Source organism: Excalfactoria chinensis, chromosome 7 (genome assembly GCF_039878825.1).
Source record: "Excalfactoria chinensis isolate bCotChi1 chromosome 7, bCotChi1.hap2, whole genome shotgun sequence".
Classification (NCBI taxonomy): Eukaryota; Metazoa; Chordata; class Aves; order Galliformes; family Phasianidae; genus Excalfactoria; species Excalfactoria chinensis.
The window spans coordinates 26,453,124-26,472,748 of record NC_092831.1 but is presented as its reverse complement, the minus strand read 5'-3'; the positions used below and the strand labels follow the sequence as shown (position 1 = coordinate 26,472,748).

The window sequence follows — 19,625 nt, the reverse complement described above, 5'->3', positions numbered from 1 at the left end:
ACGCCTGCGCTCCCTTGTTGCCGGGCAGTATTGCTCCGAGTGGTTCTTCTCTTCTTGTTGATTGGTCCCATTCTTCCCGCCACTCTGTTCCCCGCCGCTATGCTTTCCCGCCACTCGTTGCCACGTGGCGGGTAGACAGAAGCCGCAGAAACAGGGGCGGCAAGTGCAGGAGCCGCAGGGGCGCTTACAAAACCCGGAAGCCCGCTTGACTCCGTTCCGCGCAGCCCCCTCCCCAACAACAACAACAACAACATACCCAACACAATGAACAAACTTTCACCAACTTTTTACAATCCCTCCTTTTTCTTTAAACTAACTTATTTTGTTCATTGAATCTTTGGAGTGCCTGCCGGCTTAATGCATAGATCTCGTTATCTTCATCATCTTGTTCTATGGTCTCATATTTAGCTCCTACTAACATTAAATGAGCAGCTTCTGATCGGTTCTTTACGATCGTGGTTACCCAATTGAAAATACATTGTCCAAAGGTTAACACCATAATTAACAACAACAGAGATAATAATGTGGTGAGCCAAGGTGAGTAATTAAACCAGGATTCATACCAACTTTGGTGAGCCTCATTTTCTTTTTTACGTTTTTCCAATCCTTCCCTCAATTTGGTCATTGTGTCTCTTACCACCCCAGTATGGTCTGCATACATGCAGCATTCCTCCCGGAGGGCTGCACACAGTCCCCTTTTTTCAGAAAAACCAGATCCAATGCCCTTCGATTTTGAAGAACTACTTCTGAAAGGGACCTTATTGATTTTTCTAACGCTGAGATGGACTGTTCAATTTTAGCCAAGTCCTCATCTACAGCAATGCGCAGAGCTGTGAATCCTGTACCAGCTCCTGCAGCTCCTAAATCCTCAGGGTGGTATTGAATCCTTGGTATAATTATCACCTGCATACAAAAATCATGTGATATATTCCTTAAGCCTAATTAGACTCCACCGGAAAGGTTGATGTGAGCAGTGTTGTGCTGCCACACAAAACGTGATTACTGCGAGAACTCCTAAGCACCATCGCTCATTTATATCTCCCGGTTTTGGGGAGTTCAGTAAAGTCCAGCTGGATCCTTGCAAAGGGTCGATATGCCAATTCTCGCCCTCCTGGGATCCTTTTTCCTCATATTTTTCACATTTACCCTCCGGCAGGTCATACATCCATTGACAATCCCCTTTGCTACATTATATACCCCTATACACATATAATTATTAGCAAACTGGTCCACTAAGGCCTGAGTACCCCAATGTGTTTGTTCATGGAACCTCCGTAGCACCTTTGTAGCTACTGACTTTGGTAAAACCTCTCGTCCATCAGGTAGTATCCATTTCCCCGTTTCATTTTCCCGAATCCCCATTTGTATCATTTCTTTTTCCACAGACGTGAAACAAAGCAGGGGAAGGGGATTCTGTCCACCTTCTGCAAACATGGCCGGGCAATCCTCCCTCTCGGTTACCTTATATATACACATAAGAGAGGCCCTTTTGGCCTCCTAGTCAGCTAGATTATTTCCTCTAATTTGCGGATCCAGTCCTCGCTGGTGACCTTTTACATGTACTACTGCAATCTCTCTTGGTTCTCTAATAGCTTTCAAAACTTTAAGGATCAATTCCTGATGAATTAACCCCCTTCCCTGTGAGTTTATAAGTCCTCTTTCCTCCCATATTTTCCCAAAAGTGTGTACTATCCCATACGCATATTTAGAATCTATATATATTGTACCACTTTTGCCCTTTAATAGTTTTAAGGCTTGCAACAGGGCATACAATTCACAAGCTTGAGCAGACCAGCTCGGGCTTAATAGTCCTGATTCTATCACTTCAAATGTTTTTCCACTTACCAATGCATAGCCTGACTTTCTCTTTCCTTCAACTACTCTATGAACCATCTATGTATATCTTTTCCCCTGTAGGTAATTCCATGTCATCTAGATCGGGTCTCAGTTTTATTTGCTCCTCTATACTCCTAAGGCAATCATGTTCTAGGGGCTCGCTGGGTTCACCATAGAGAAACTGAGCTGGGGTCTGCACTGAAGTTGTTTCTAGGGTCAGTTTTGGGGAGGAAATCAGAATTCCCTCATACTTTAACAATCTTGCATCTGTGACCCATTTGTCAGCTTTTTGTTCGTGGCATTCCAGTTCAGTCCAGTGTGCATTACAAATATCACACTCCATAACCAAATAACAAGACAAAAACTTATTGGTTGTGCAGAATCGTTCCAAATGTCCACTGCTTGGGGATTATTTAGGAACAAGGTCTCCTCCACTCACAAACTATCAGTCCGGCATGAAGACTAGATTCCCAGTTCATACCTTCAGGCACATTGGGAGCAACGCTGCCTCATGTGCTGTTACCAGCAAGCTGCTGGCCAGTTGACGTCAAATCACTGGCTGCACTGGAGACATTAACCAAGGAGACGTTGACCAAAACCGGTGCTGAAATGTTCGGATCCTCACGGTGTGTAGGATGGCTCATCGTTTGGTGCCGGCTTAACCCAACGTGCCGGCAGCCAGCGGGGCCCACTTGGGGTCCCGACACAGGCGTATCCTCTGCCCATGACGAGGAGTGGCATAGGGTCTGGGAGCCATGACCCTCCGTCAGGTCTGATCAGGACCTGACCTATTGGAGTCTGTTCAGTCAGCTGATGGTCTCCCATCCGATTCTCCAGATGCTTTAAACTAAACAGTGCACACAGGAGGAGAGCGTCTGGGCACAGCTCAAGCCCCTCTAGCCCTCCCCCCTCTTTGAGCGCACGAAGACACCCCTTCAAGGTCTGATGCACACGCTCCACAATAGATTTGTTAGTGCTGTTGCCAGGAATGCTGAAGGTATGCTTAATGCCCCAAGCTGTACACCAGTGTCCAAAACGTGCACTTCTATATCCTGGGCCATTTTCAGTCTTTAACTCCTGAGGTGCACCCATGACAGCGACAGCCATGTGCAACACTCTTATGCACTGCATGGCAGTCTGTCCAGATTGTGCCACAGCCCAGAGAAAACCACTACATGTGTCAATTGTGACATGCAAGTGATGGAAACACCCAAACTCTGGGAAACCCGTAGCATCCATCTGCCGAACCTTATTTGGTCTCAAACCTATGCAACAACAACTGTAATGTGAAGCATCTGGGGTTCACCCCTGCAGGAAACCTGTCAGCCGAATGGCAACCTGGGCAATTCTGTACAACATCACGTGCAACAACTGGAACGTGAAACATCCTGTGTAGTGACCATGCTGACTGCTGGAACCGCCCACGTGACACTTGCAACACTCCACGTATATTATAGGGGGAGATTAATTTCCCCTCCAAAGGTTATCTTTTGTGCTTCCTCTAGCAAGAGAGCAGCAGCTACTACTACTTTTGCAGGCAACTAGGCCAGCCCCGGCTAACAGGGTCTAATAATTTAGATAGGTAAGCCACAGGCTTTTTGCCTCCTGCCCAATCCTGGGCAAGCACCCCATAAGCTGTCCCCTCCACACTGTTTACAAACAGAAAGAAATGGTTTCTTTAACTCCAGGAAGCTCAGGACTGGAGGGTGCACAAGTTCCTTCTTTAATTTATTTAATTGTCCTTCATCTGTTTCTGTCCATTTAAGTAATCCATCTTTGTTTAATTTACTATAAAGAAATTTAACTTTTCCACTGTAATCCTCTATCCATTGTCGACAATATCCTATTAATCCCAACAACTGTCATACCTGCCTTTTTGTTGTTGGGGCTTTTAGGGCCAAGATCCCCTCGACTCTCTCTGGGTCCAGTTTTTTGTCCCTTTGCTCAGCAAATGACCCAAATACTTCACCTCTTCCTCCACAAACTGCAGTTTTGATCTAGAAACCCTTAACCCTTGTAAACTAAGGAAATTTAACAACTGTACACTAGCCTGCCTCACGCTATCTTCATCTGTCCGTGCTATTAACAAATCATCCACATACTGTAACATTGTTGTTCCCGGTGTTCTATTATAATCCTGTAAAATTTGTTCCAAGGCCTGACCAAATAAATTTGGGGATTCTATAAATCCCTGGGGAAGGACCATCCATCTTAGCTGTTGCTTCCTATGAGTATCGGGGTCTTCCCATTCGAAAGCAAAATAATCCGTGTTGTCCTTGTCTAAGGGGCATGCCCCAAATGCATCCTTTAAATCTATTACACTATACAACCGGTCATCTGGGTGCAATTGGCTTAATAGGGTATGAGGATTTGGCACTACGGAAAACCTGGTTACAGTTCTCTTATTGATTTCCCTTAAATCATGTACCAGCCTGTATTCGCCATCCTCCTTTTTTTCTTTTTTACTTATTTTGTAAACCTCCGCCCTGTTCCGCGGACACTCGGTACCTGGCCCTGGGCTGAGGGAAACGACACGAGGGCCCCGCGAGGTGCCTCCACCCGCCCGCTCGGTCGCCCGACGTCCGGGACGGCGCGCCGAGGGGAAACCCGGCAACCGGCCCCGGCGACCCTCGGGGGAGCGTCCGCCCGCGGGGGCGCACCCGTCGTCCGCCGCCACCACCTCGCCCTCCTCCCGGGACCCGGGGTTTCCCTCCGTAACCCGGCGCCCGCCGGCAACTGCGGCCGGGAGAAGCGCGGCTCGGACCGCCCCGCCCGCGCGGGACTCGAGCCGCCCGGCCACCGATCGGACGGTCCGGACCCGGAGGCGGACCGGACCGGCGACGGACCGGCGCCGCGGGGAGAGCGCGAGGAGAGGAAAGAGGGGAAGACCGCAGCGAGGGGGGCGGGTCGGTGCTCCCGGACCCCGGCGCGACGACACCCTCCCCGCCAACCCCCCGCTTCCTTGGCAGACGGGGCCGTCGGTTCGGGTGGGGGGTATGTAGGGCGGTGGTGACACTGGGACTTCTAAATCCCTTATCTTCTTCTTCCGCCCTCCTTTTTCTTTAGAGGGTATAAATGCATAAGGTATCCAGACGTGGGCATACTCACTTTCCTCTGAACTACCCAGTCCTCAGAGGAGCCAAAAAGGGCCAAAATACACTCTCCCCTTTTATGGGCTTATTGCCCCACACTAAATCATTTTGACTTTACTTTTTCCCCGCCTAGAAGGGGAATCATTCCAATTCTTAATCATTAGCCCTAATGGACTGTCTGGGGGAATAGGGGGTATACCTATACCCACACCACTAGTTCCCCCACCCATGGGACCAGAAGGCTTACTCTTCTTCTGTCCCATCTTCCGGAGCACCTTCACACACACTCACAACGCTTCCCCCTTGTCGTGGCCCAGTCCCTCGCGGGATGTGGGAACCGCACTACCGAGGGGTCCGCACTCGCTCCGCCCACAATTGGACGTCTCAGTCGTTGTGCTCCGGGATACCCAACCCCAACCGAACGGATCACCGGCCTATACTTACCCACCCCGTGGGTCTTCGCTCGGTCTTCGTGCACAAAGATTACTAGGGGTTTACCGGTTTTATTTTGTTTGCGTCCTTATTTTAGGTTCGTCGGTGAAGGGCTTGAGCAGGAGTTTCCACTCCTGGGGCCGCTGAAATCAGCGGGGCGCCTCCCCAGAAGGACCCCTGATCAAATCTCCTTCATCCGAGTCACGGCACCAAATTGTCATGAATTGGACCAAATCCGTTTTCAAATCATGAATAATTTATTGATTTGAGTAAGCGACCGCAAACAAAATCAGCGCTGGGCGACCACGGGAGTCACAGCTCCGCACGTGTGGCGCACCCTCCCCCTGCTGGCCCCAGCTTTTATAGTCTCTCTTGTATTCTGATTGGCTGCCGTGTTGGCCTTCCACGCCTGCGCTCCCTTGTTGCCGGGCAGTATTGCTCCGAGTGGTTCTTCTCTTCTTGTTGATTGGTCCCATTCTTCCCGCCACTCTGTTCCCCGCCGCTATGCTTTCCCGCCACTCGTTGCCACGTGGCGGGTAGACAGAAGCCGCAGAAACAGGGGCGGCAAGTGCAGGAGCCGCAGGGGCGCTTACAAAACCCGGAAGCCCGCTTGACTCCGTTCCGCGCAGCCCCCTCCCCAACAACAACAACAACAACATACCCAACACAATGAACAAACTTTCACCAACTTTTTACAATAGGATTGCTAGTAACCACGAGTGTTGCTTTAAAAAAAAAAAAAAAACAACACAAACCTACATAATAATTGAAATAGTAAAAGAATTGACAACACCTGTTGCTCCGATTTGCTCTAAATCACAGGCTCTCCATTGCTTCATGCCCTGCGTGGTCTGTAGCAATAAATATGTCCAGGCAGTCGTAAAATGTTCCCATCAGGTAGTACCAGCTTGTTCTTAACTCTGGATGCGAAAGTGCAGTGTAAGAGATATCTAACTGCTGTCTGTGCTTTCTTTTCAGTTACTCTGCAGATGGAACAGCTAAGTAGTGCATCATTTGGCTGCTTTTGTGTTTTAGTGTAGGTAATGCTCGGTTAAGCCTTAAGTAAGTGGCAACATCGCATTCCCGGCTTTCAATGCAGATTTACCAAAAGAGCTTTTGAATTTGAATGGGCCATTCTGGAAGGTGATTCTTGAAGGAGAAGTCTCTTAGGAATTGAGCAAGGAAATTTCTTCCATTGAAGTTAAGCTAGTGATATTGCTAAGGGTTACACTAATTTCACTGCTGACAGTAATGGTGTAGGTGTGCTTATGACTGTAACAACCTGCAGGTGTTGGTATGGACCTCTTAGAAATAATTTAAACCCAGAGAGGGCAGAACAAAGGTGCTGATTTGTTGAAGAGCATTGTTACTGTATCTGGTTTTAAGGGAAAGAAAATCGACCTGGTAGAGAAAAAGAAAACACTGAGGATGATTGCTTATGAGTCAAGAAAATGTGCGTTGTTTTACACTGAAAAAATACTACAAAATGCAGGATCTGTGAACACCTTCACAGTGCAACCTGCAAAATACTGAGCTACAGGGCAGTATTTTCTCCGTGACATGATTCAGGCTCATTCAGCATCTTTGGCTCTAGATTTAAGCACCAAGAGAATTGCAAATGCCTATGAACTAAGTGTTTATAGACAGCTCCACCTTTCTTCCAAATTAACTTTTTCAGAGCGAGTGAAGCTTATATACATAAGGCCGTGTGTTCATTGATAGGAAAAAAAAAAAGTGTTAGTTAATTCACGTTGCTACAGATTTATTCTACTATAGATAAACTCAAGGCATTGGATAGAAATATGAGCTCCTGTGAAAAACAGGATGATGGTCTACCCTTCTTATCAAGTTTTTTTTTTTTTTGGCAAAAAGAATACCTAAATAAAATGTTTTCCTCTTCTCTGAAAGATAGCTTGTACACAACAGTCTCGCTGAAATTATATCTCAGCTGGAAGGAAAGATGAGTTTATTTTATATAGCAGTTGGAGATTTTTAGAAATATCAGTCAGCCAGTTCCCAGAGTGGTAAATTAAGTCTTGAGAGCCAGAGCTTGCTCATCAGTACGCAACGGTATGGAAGTGGCAAGGAGAGAGACTGACAACTGCAGCGGGTCTGATTGTGCATGTTCTTGATGGAAAAGTACAAATCATTTCCTTCCCTCCTGCTCCTGTCATGGTCCATCACTTTAGTCCATTTTCACCTTCTGAATGGGCCCTCCTGCTTTGGCACCTAATTAATCTCTTGCAAGCCTGTTCTTGCAGCCTGTCTGCCTGGGGTGTCCCTTATCTTAAGGTACTGACTCAGGGACACCGTTCCCTTGATTTCCATTCTTTCCCATCCTTTCCCAGCAGTCGTTCATCCCCAAGCTCCCTGAGCAGGTGAAGGTGTGGTTCTCCCTCTGCCTTTGGACACTTGGCACACTTGTGTTGCGGGAAGATAGTGGAGCACTGTCACACTGTGCTCTGTAAAGTTGTTCAAAACTGGTAAGTGCCCACAAAAGCACATGGCATGATTTCAGTTGTAAATGTTCAGCAACTTGAAACTCTTTACAGTGTAACAGGCGAGCAGAAAATCACAGACCCCTTTTGAAATATGCCATTCCTCTACACAAATAAAACTATATGAGCGGAGATGAAAAGGGCACATTTGGTGGTGTAAAACATTGCTATGAGGCTGTGAAACAAAAAGTTATTTTATTGAAATGATTTTATTGTCATATATCAAGCGATCGTGAATATCAGATACAGCGTGCACTGAGTGCTAACAGCTGTGATAATTTATCAATAGTTTAAAATGAGTCCTGGTGATAAAATAACACATGTAGTCTATATAATAGATAATACTGAAGAGTATAATGTATTACCTATAATAGAAAAACATAGATTCTGTAAAATGATACATGTAGAATCTAGTATTCCTTTCACATATATTTCTTGGATAATATTTCTGCTCAGAAGTAACTTATCTCCCTTCTGCTATCTCTTCTGTGGGGATGGGGTTGGTGTTCAGCTCAGCACAGCGTCTACGTTTCATTCTGGGAAATGGAAAGACAGTGAAATAGGCTGAGAACTCGCTTAGTTACATCAGTGATTTGGGGGGGGGTGTCCATCAAAACCTGTGAGCTCTGCTGGCCTGCGTCTGATGTTCAGAGCTGTTGATACCAAACTTGCAAGAGCTGTGAGTCTTCTGGCAACATGCAGGCAGAAGGGAAAAAAATCACATCTTTAATTCCCTCTGCTGACAGCTTCCTTAATAAATATTGTAAGAAATTCTCGGTTAAGAGCCACCCAGTAATCTAATTTGCAAGCCTCAGTGATATATTCAGCAGCCAGCTCGGGAGGTGCATTTCTACTGTCAGAATCACATGAGCAGGGAATAAAATTCTGAGCTGTCACTGAGAGCTGTAGTAATTTATGATGGGCTGTTGGCTTTTCTTTTTTCCAACTGTTTTTGTTGAGCTGACTTTAAAAAAAACAAAGAAAGGATAGAGAGGATAGAGCTGCTACTGACTGGATCTTGATTAGGTTTTTCCATAGTATGCTCTCCTTGTACATATTCACAGGTCTTAACAACGCAAACACTGCTAAGTGATGGTGTTTTATCTGTGGCTGATGAAATCACAGATGAATCCCATATCAGCATGGGTGACTTGTATACAGCCTCAGAGACTAGTGAATGCCAATTCATTCTGGTCCCCCTCTTATCTTGTGTAGAATCCAAGCCTTTCCCTTTCCTTCTGCCATGAATAATCCCAGATCTGTTTGTTTGTTGCTTTGTGTGTTGTCCAAGTTCATCACCATTGGGATCTTCATTCTCTTCTCCTGGACTCCATTTTAGACATCACTGTTTCCACCAGAACAGAAGCCAAAAACCTTGTATAACATCAGCACTCTGTAGCCATCTCCAGCCTGTTCTGTGCTGTGCTTTAGTTGTTGTCTCTCTAGAAAGAGCAATAGGAAGAGCTTCCAGAATAGTTTTCCATCTGTGTCAGGTTCATACCCTGAACTGAGAAGAACTAGTAGTGTTTTCTCAGAAATTAACCTGTTGAAAGATAAGAAAACCAAACAAATGCAGAAGAAAGCTAAACAGAAACCTGTGGGATATTACTTCATTGCTGATCAACAGGGAGAAGGTGGTATAGTAACTAGGCAAAATACCTAAGGTCTGTTATTAACTCGTCACTTCTTATCCTGAATGACAAGCGCTATATTTCTGTTGTCTTTTACAGTGAGAGATGCAGATATACCATGCGTGGCCATAAAGACTCAGTCAGTAGCATTGAATTTCTTCCATTCTCCAACATCGTTCTCACAAGCTCTGCTGACAAGACTTTATCTCTTTGGGATGCCAGAACGGTAAGCAGTCTTCTTCCTGGTCTTTCTAGAATTCAAGTGAAATGATGGTAGGAGAAAATGAAATTCAGTTCAAAATCTAAGGAGAAGGTAAGGGTGATGTGGCAATGGAATATTCTTTAACACAACTTGTAATTCATGGACCAAATATATCACCTTTTAGCATTTCCTGGACATCTGAAGTGCCAGAGTCCTCTTGGCACAACAAATGGATCTGCACCTAAATAACTGAATAAACAGGCAGACTTTGGTCTAAGTGATGGTCTGGATTAGAATGCATCACGGTTCAGTTTTCCAGTCAGTAGACAGAATAGCGACAGTTCGGTTTTGTCTGGCCTCTCTTGTAAGTGCTGGCGTGTGCTTTAAGGAAATGGAGAGAGATAACATAGGAGAGATATAAGATGCAGTAACTTGGAAGTCTGAAATATTTTTCTTCATTTAGAAGGAATTCCCCTCAGAACTCACTGCTGATTTCTCATGCAATATGTATGATTTTTCTCTGGAACATATTGCTGTAGGCAGTGTCAGAAACTGCATCTACTCCTTTATTCTTCTATACCTCCATTCTTTGGTATAGGTATAAATGGATTTAGAACCATTACGCAGGTCGTAATTGTCCCTGGTGCTTTGCAGACTGAATATGTAAATCCTGTTCAGGTGAAATACAAGTAGGAGGCAAGACACATTTTCTTCTCTTTCATCAGAAAGTTCAGAAATTATTGCTGCTGTTGTGGTATTTCTTATAGCAACTCTTGAAATTCTCCTGTTTCCACTTCTGATGGTAATGTGGTCACTTGGCATTTCACAGTGTTAAATACAGGATTCCAGCTCACAACAGAAGGCTGTGTTGATGGAAGGGGTTTGAGAGGAAAGAGGCACGGAGCTAATGCTATGTAATAATAGATATTGCCATCAGAGTTCTACAAACACAGCATGAGAAAAACTGACATGAAAATGACAGTGGAATATTTGAGATGTTCATTATGCAATTTCTATTTACGGATCATAGAAACAGACCAAATAGAAGGTCGTTTAATAACAGTCCTGGGCACAAAGCACAAGTTGGAATGAAGCCAGTCAAGACTCATTATTATTAAATGCCCTGGTTTGTAAGAATATTTGATATCTGAATATGAATAATTCAATCAGAGAAAACATTGAAATACAGGCTCATTGGAAAACAAGGTTCCTGGTTTGTTTTGTCTTTAGTAAAATCCTGCATGGAACTTCACTGTGCAAATGTCAGTAATCTACTGTCTGTAGCAAATTAACATCCTGAAAGAAAAATTCTTACACAATACTTACACAAAAGCCCTTCACCAGCTCTGCTTTAGAGCAATGAGTGGTTTGGGGAAGGGAGGAGAGACCTTGTGTGAAACCAGATCTCTGCATATAGCATCCTGTTGTGTGTTTATTCAGTTCAATTATCTCCCCATTGGGTGGGAAATGTTGCCAGTTTCAGAGAAGTGCCCACACTGAAGCACCACATTAGGTGGTAAAATCTCTGTGAAGATGCTATCTCCCTAAATCCGGAATGATAGTTAATGTTCTCTCCACAAAGATGATGAATGATTTTCTCCCATTAATTTGGAACAGAATATTTTCTCACCTCTCTGAGATCAATTAGCATTAAGGAGTACATTTAAGATAATTTTAATGAAACATGAAAATCATACTCCGGTTTGTTTTCTCATGAATTAGTTTCATATTATTAATCACATCTTGCTCTTCAATCATTAACTTCAGTCAGCTCTTTATTATTAAAGATAATGGATGCAGAGAACTGTAAGTCAGGGCTGTGTAAGTTGAATGGACAATGAGCTCTGGATTTGGGGTAGAATGGAACATAAATCTTTGTAATTACTAAGCTGGGGCTATAATGCAGCCTTCAGACTTTGGAAATATGTGACTGCTTTTTTATTTTTTTTTTCCTAGATAACGCAGGGTCAGATCTAATGGTTAAAATAAATTTACAGCACAATGACTGTAATTTTAAAACTAAGTTATATATGGCCTGTAGGGAAATGAGAACACAGAACTGACAGTATTTAGATGGTTATAGCTCTTTCCAAGCATTCTGGGCAGACAAATGGAGTTGGTGTTGGATTTAGATAGGAACCGTCCTTGCATTGCGCCAGACTCCCACTGGATTGTACACATGAGGCTGAGGCTGCAATTCATGGTAGGGATTTCTTGCCAGTAGAACTGATGGCACTTGTGCCAAGATAAGCTGTGGATTTGATGTCTCTTTATGCCAGTTTCGTAGAAAGACAATCATTCTGGCTTGTAACCAAAATATTTTCTTGCTGACACATCACAGTGAGCATCTCTGCTCATGAATTGCAAAGTGCATCCGCTGATAAATGCGAGTGGTGCAAACGAACACGAGACCCCAAGAGTATGAGTTCACCTGCCTGCGTTAATTCTTCTTGCGATAAGCAGCCTGCCACTCACCTGCATTGCCCGCATTCTGATGAGGGATTTCTTGGGGCTGGTCAGATTTGCCAGGATAACACTCGAGCCAAGCTGAATCTTTGCTCTTTCTCAGGCAGATAAAATGCCTAATGTTTATACGCTTAAATAATTAAATAGAGGAGAAGAAAAAAAAAAAAAGAGGAAAAGACTTGCATTTTTCATTCTACATTTTTTAAGCTTATTGATTTAGTAACTATCTCACCTGCTTTCTGCTTTTTGAAATGTCAGGCTCTACAGCTGGATATCTCATTTTTTAAGTTGGGCTCTGATTGCTGTATAGAAGTCAACATTCAGCAGCAGTACCCGAAGCAGTGCATCCAATCAAGACTGAGGAGGACTTCTGTGTGTTCTTAACTGGGCAGTGCTCTCTTTCTATTTGGTGTGAAATTGAGTCTTGATTTTGGTTTCTACAGTTATTCATTTGGTTGTAGTGAAATATTTTAATTGTTCAGGATGTAACTCTGTCTTTATGATTTTCTTTCCAATGAAGCCCAGCAATTTAAGTTAAGCTCTGTTTTTCTGCCTTCCTTCTGCAGAAGGCTGCTGGTAATAATACAAATGAAAGAACCTCACACCCACCCCACTATCAGACTAAGCTCCGTGACACCCAAACAGGAGGGTATTGGGCATCTCAGCTGTTTGCCAATCTGCTTTAAAGCTGATTTAAATAGGGGTAAGGCAGCTCTGCAGTGACTGGGTGTGATTTCCAGCTCTGCACATCAAGTTTTATCACGGGCTGTAATTTGTGGGCTGAACAGCATGATCACAAGTTAAAAGCTCCGAGGTAGTGTCTTCTTTGATGAATAATGCAGGCACCGATCTCTGAAGAAATAGGGGAAGGCAGGATGAGGTGGTCCCAAGTCTGAAATAATTCCCTGTAGTGAAAATTAGCTCTCATCAAGCTAGGAGCTGGCTGTGTCCAGAATGCTCTTATTCTGGCATAAGACCCCAAGGTGAGGGAAGGGAGTGAGAATCCAGGCAGAGCTTCCTCCTGAGCTGGACTCTCTTTGTGGACACAAATCAGCTGGGTCTCTCTCAGCCACTGGAAGAGGTCTGTGAGCATGGTAATGCCATGCTTTGTATGATAGGACACACCAAACATTAGGGCCAGCACGGCGGCTGCTCAGCCCAGCTGCCTGGCACCCATGTTGCAGGGGTCTTCTGTCCCCACTGCCCTTCTGCAATGAGGACGTAGCTGCTTATGTGTTTTGTATGGAATACAAATTGCTGAGCTAAGCTCCAGTGTTTCAGTTTTCTTCAAGGTGCAGCCCATGTAATGCCTGAGGCACAGGGCAGCCCTGCTGTATTGTGCCTGAGCAGTGCTCAGCTCTGACTTGCTTAGCATTCAGTGGGATTCTTCCAAATCGGTAGTTTCCTTGGATAACCTTCATTTGTTCTTCTCATGAAATATGAACTATCTTTTAGACCGCTTCTTTTTCAGCGTTCATTTTGTCAGAATTCAGTAATCTCTGAACTGGGAATTCCCTAAAATAACCTGTTCTCTTTTTTCCACTGAAATACGAGTTATCTTTTACACTAGTTGGTTTTCAACGTGGGTTTTGTCAGAACCTTTTCTTCACTTGTTGCACTGTATGTGAGAACACACAGATCTTTGTAGGGATGCTTCTTGCGTTGGTGCCTGTGTGTTTGTTCACTTGACCTTATGGGGTGGGCATTTGCTGGACGAATTCAGGGAAGTTGTCAGAGTATTTAAGGATGAGGCACAGAGCAGCCAAGGGAAGTCATTTTGAAATCCATTCTGGTTCTCTTCACGTGTTTTGGCCAAGTCTGGTTGATTTATCACCAAGTAGCACCTTAGACACAAAGTTATCAATCAGAAGATCCTCAGGGTATTGGGTTTGTCACTTTTATTTGAACCCCTTTTGAACTCCAGAGGAATGAATTTGAGAGCTGAGTGGATACACAGCATAGGTCATTTAAAAAAAAAAATCATTGACAGGCAGTTTATGGTTCGAGTCAGACCTCTGCAGAAGTGGGTTAAAGATTGAAGTTGTCACTGTTGGAGATGAAGAGCTCTTCCATGAGAACTTTGAAGCTCTTAGTGTAATTGAATTACTTTGCTGTGCCGAAGGGATGTGCGTGATCAAGTCCAGTTCCTGGCAAGAAGCGTAACAGATTTGATGTTCCTGATTTTGTTCTACGTGTTCGTAAATAATGGCTTCATATTTCAGAAGTCCCTGTCTTAAAATGAAAAGAAATTCCCGAGTCACTGTAAAATATGGAATCAGGATCAAACAGGTGTGAACAGAGCCTGTTTGCTCCAAGAAGTAACATGGAAAAGTAGAACCTGAATAGATTTCTGTGATGGCTGCCTGGGAAGCCTTCACAGAGGCAGAGTGCTTGTTTTTGAAGACAAAAGTGCAGCAGAGGAAAAGGGTCTTGATTTCTTTTTAGTCTTGAAAAATAGCAGGAAAACAACTTGGTTATGGTCACCATCATTTAAAAATACAAGCTGTGTTCCGACCTTCCTGCAAAACAACTTCTGGGGGAAAAGGCAAATTAGAACAAACTATCTCAAGTATTGAGCATATAACTCTGCCGTTTGAATCACTTGACCCAGATGGAAGCAGGAAGGTGTTCTGTGTTTGGTTTATTGTATGTTTATTTTGTTGTGGCTTTTTATTCCTCGGAGGTAGAAGAACTGTTAGCCTTCCAAATGCACTTGGCTGTTGTACTAAGAATGCCCCTCAGAATGGAGCTGGGACTCTGCCTGTCCAATTTGGCTTTCCCTCACTGACTTGTCTCTCCCTTTTCTGCCTTCTTGATTTTGCTCCCAAATCAAGCCATTAAATCCAAAGTTTAACAAAGTGTATAATCAGTTGATCTCATGGGCTTCTTCTCCTGTTAAACTAGGTTTAAATTAGGCTCTAAACATTTTAGATCAGACAAGTTACCTTGTTTTGCAAAGCTCCAGGTGAATTAGCGGCTCTTAAGAGGTTATAATTGCAGTTTCATTAAGCTGTTCCTGCTCATTGACATGCCTGCTCCTGTCCGTTGGACTGCGGGGTCCTCTTGCCAGCTGGAAAGCAGCCCCATTTAACACCTTGTCTTCCTGTGCCATGTCTGTGCAATGTAAAGAAGCCACGTTCCTGTTTCATTTCAAAGGGAAGCCTTTGAGAAGACAAGTGAGTTCTGTAAGTTTAAGATTAATACCTAGCTTGCCTCCCACTTCATGGGGAATTTGTAAATGGCTTTATCTTGGCACTGATACCGTTATTTAGTTAGATTAAAGTAGCACCTTTTCATCGTGATATTCAGCCAGGAGAGCTGCTATAGAGGAGAGAGCAGCAGGGTCCTTTGCAGGAACTCTGGGCATCTCAGAAGGCTTCTCAGCTGCCTTCTCAGGACCCCCTGGTCCTCTGGTTCCCCCTCCATAGGGGTGTACATGACACTGCATCCCTGCTGCTGTGTTCACAGCACCGGTATCGCTCGGCTGCTCTCAGCCTGCAGCAAGATGGGATGGAGGAGGGTGCTCGTTTGCTGCTGATTGAATCAGATCTCATCGCTTGTAAAATTAGAGTGGATCAATTTTCAGTCGCCGCTGGTTATCTTGGAATATTAGTAGTAATTAGAGAGCTATAAATAGATAAATGTAAAATATGTTAAGTTCTAGCCGGGGGGAAAGTGTTGCTATAGATTTCAGTAAACACTTTGCTGTGGTGGCTCCTGGCATGCAGAGCAAGGAGCAGGCTCTGCTGGAGTGTGCGGTGTGATGGCATTTGGCTGTGTCACCCATTATTTAGAAATGAAGTGAGAGAAGCAGAATGCGTTCCTGTCTGGGCAGCAAATAGATTGACCTGGATCTGAACTTCTTACTGACTGCCTGTGTACGTCTATAATGCGCGCACATGATGTATTGCAGGCCGTATGAATTTAATTTTGATGTCGCCAATGTCACTTTGAAACAAAACGGGAATCAAGTTCTGCAAAGGCTTTGGGAAAGGCCTGACTGCAGAATAACGTTTGCATTGACTTCTTGGTCCTTAAACTCTAATTAAATTATTGATTATGAAGCTGGCTGCTTTCTTAATAGTTCCTAATTTAACAATTAAAGCAAAGTAGGTAATTAAAAATGAAAAGATCGGTCCGCAAGTACAATCTTCAAAAGGTCATTTTCAACTTAATCGGTTTTTTTGAAAGAAGCAAGAGTAAAGCAAATGAATCATTAGTAAAATAGCAATTTAGTGCGTGTGTACGTGTAGTAATGTTATTACCAGATTACTACTGGCCACACAATGCCTCCATTAATTAAAAATATTAGCTAAATTTACTTAGGAGGTATAATATTAATGCCTCCCTTCCCAGATCAGGCTCCATTGGTTGAAGTGCTAAGGAGATCCATGGCCGTAGCTTGGTCCTGCTCAGAACAGTGACCAAGGCAGAAACCAGCAGCTTTGGCCAAAGAGAGCACCAAATGTCAGTGGGACCATCCTGATTCTGGTTGTCAGAAGGGAGGGGTGATGCTGACGGACTTAAGAGCAGGTAAAGTTTTGAATTTACAAGTGAAAACTTGTCAATAGCAGCAAGTTAGGCAGACAGGCATTGCTTACCTTCCCCTGAAGGAAGAACTCCTGTGTTTTGTGTTGGCTGCGTTCTGTGGGCTTTTCAGACAGTGCTCATAATGTTAGAGGAAGTAAAGTCAGTTTTTGCGTTGTCACTGAAATTTAGCTGTGTCCTGACAGGCCAGGGAACAAAAGACATTTGAGCTGAAAGCTCTATTACAAATGCTTTACCCCCTGAAAAGCTTAGCTTATGTATCCCTGCAGAAGTAGCTAATTAGTGTGATAGTACCTAACTCTGAAGACTGGCTGTTCTGGCACCTGCTGACAAACATAGGCCAGCATCTCTGCTGATAGTGCATGGAAGCTGACTGGAAACTAAGCCACAGTTTGAAGTGTACATGTGGAAGTTTGCTCAGCAGACGGCTGCTGATTCGCATGTGTTCCCATGCCCAGGGTAATTCATTAAACTATGGGAGACAGAATTCAGATAAGCATGTGCATCAAAGAAATATGTGTGTCGGGATATCTAGGAGGTGCCTGATACCAATGGCTTTATAGACATATTGGAAATTGACTTTCTGTGGGTAGTCACTGTGCACATCAGCTGTATACCTTTCTCTAGACAGGAATTGTCGTGCTTTGTTCAGTTAGGTTGCTCAGAACTAAAGCCTGTTCTTGACAAGGCAGTAGGGGGGAAACATTATTGTATCATTCAGATTATATGAGAAAGGTAAATCTGTTAGTCTTTTAAGTTAAAGGCATTGCATATGAAATGATCTGTCTTCTTTCCGCAATTAATTGTGGAATTTTCTTTCCGCATGTGGCTGAGGAGAGCAGACTCTAGGCATGAGCTTCTTATGGAGAGCTTTCCTAGTGCGTTAGTATCTTCTCCTGTCTCCCTGCACGTACTGTGTTATGCTGAAGAAAAGAAGTAGGTAGTTAGTTATGTTTCCTTCTGTCTGGATTGCCCAAGAGCTTCTGGTGTGAGTCCAGAGGGGAAAGGCCATAAGGGTGTTCAGAGGTCTGGAGCAGAGCTCCTGCGGAGGCAGACTGAGAGCTGGCCTTGTTCATCTGGCACTGGTGCCAAAAATGGCTTGTATGAGACATGGGGATGGCTTTCTCTTAGGGAGTGTAGCAACAGGACTGGGGGTAATGGCTTTAAACTGAAAGTGGATAGATTTAGACATCACTAAGAAATTCTACGTGATGAGGATGGTGGGGCACTGGCACAGGCTGCCCAGAGAAGCTATAAATGCCCTATTCCTGGAGGTGTTCAAGGCTGGGTTGGATGGGGCTTTGGGCAGCCTGGGAGGTGTACCCCTGCCCATGGCAGGATGGACAAGATGATCTTCAAGTGTCCCTTCCAACCCAAATAATTCTGTGATCTCTCACACTGAAGTAAGATGTCTTCTCAAATTTGTCTACTCTGAATATATGATAATGGGCTTTTATTTGCAGAATCAAAGACTACACTAAACTTCTGTCTCCAATATGAACTGTTGTATTATCAGAATAACCCACTGTCCTATTCTAGACAGCTCTGCACGCTTAAACTTAAGAAACTCACCAGCCAGATAACTTTGCATTCTCAGTAAGATCTATTAAAAAAGAAAATGCATCCAACCTTCTATCTGTTAACAGAAATACTGCAGCTTATCTAATATCAGTAAACAGCTTTCCAGTTTAGTAAATAGCAGATGAAAGTGTTGGTGTATGCCCTGCCTGAAATCCATCTGCAGCTTCATATATAGATCAGTGCAGTCTAACCAATTGAGTCTGCGTACAGATTTACTCCTCTTCTGGTTCTACACAACCTCAGTGAGTGGCTTTGTTAAACTTCCTGTTCACACATCATTACTATAATAGAGAAAGAGATACTATCTGGGAAAAAGCATGAACTGTAAAGCAGGCGGGCCTTTGGGATGACTTCTGCTCTGTTATTTATTGAAAAATAGGATTTCAGAGCTTGCAACTTATTGGCTAAAAAGATATTTTCTTGCTGTTTCAGTCAAAACGGAGTAGTCAGATAAAGACCAAGGATCATCGTGACAGAATGGTTGAGGGTCCTGGTTTTGCAACCTGTCTAAATGGTTTGAGTAGGATGCCCACATTAATGGATAGTGAAAGTTTGCAGTAGTAATTTGTACCTCAAATGTTTTGTCCATGATAGAAATGTAGTATATTTTCAACGCACAGAGGCCAGCAAACAGAGGTTAAAACAGTGCTGTGCTCTGATACCTCCAAGGGCACAGCACGCAGATTTCATGGTCTAAGTCCAACATGTGACTCTTTGATTATAATTGCATTTCAGCTTCCATGTTTGAAAGCACAGTGAACAGCTGAGGATGTTATGTTAAAAAGCAGCATGGTTTGTCTAATATGAAACAGATATGAAATCTGGGAGATACTTCTTCCTTACATGACCAGGAATGTGCTTATGCACTGTAGACATATCATAGAATCACAAGGTTGGAAAGGACATACAAGATGATCTAGTCCAACTGTCCTCCCATTACCGTTGCTACCACAAGCTACTAAACCATATCTCATAGCTCCTCATCCAGACTTCATCTCTTTTCTGTCTCCCCTTTCACCCTTTCTTGCTTGCCTAGACTGTAGGTGAGGAATCACATGAAAAGTTAGAAGTATTGCGATCGTACAGCCTGCTGTCCTAATAATCCAAAGGTAATTTAGCTGAAGTCCTAAAGTGCAAACACATTCAATTCTGTCTTTCTGGAGTCATTCCTGCCTTTTGGGTTATTCTGTAGAAAAAATTAAATTGATGTAAATGACATAGGCCTGGTTGGTGCAGTGATGGTGAAGAAGAAGGTGCCAGTTTTCTTGCAAGGAAGCATCTGGTGCTATACAGTGCTAATGTGGATGTATTGGAGGCATTAGGATGGGCTATGGGAGTG

General features: G+C 43.9%; 1 protein-coding gene across 1 annotated transcript in view; it reads left to right on the top strand.

Moving 5' to 3' along the window:
* SPAG16 (sperm associated antigen 16) overlaps positions 1–19,625 on the top strand; it is a 340,520-nt gene that overhangs the window by 206,619 nt on the left and 114,276 nt on the right. Inside the window, exon 13 of the mRNA XM_072342185.1 lies at positions 9,589–9,715. Coding sequence (XP_072198286.1) covers positions 9,589–9,715 — 127 coding nt within the window. The remainder of the gene's footprint in view (positions 1–9,588; positions 9,716–19,625) is intronic.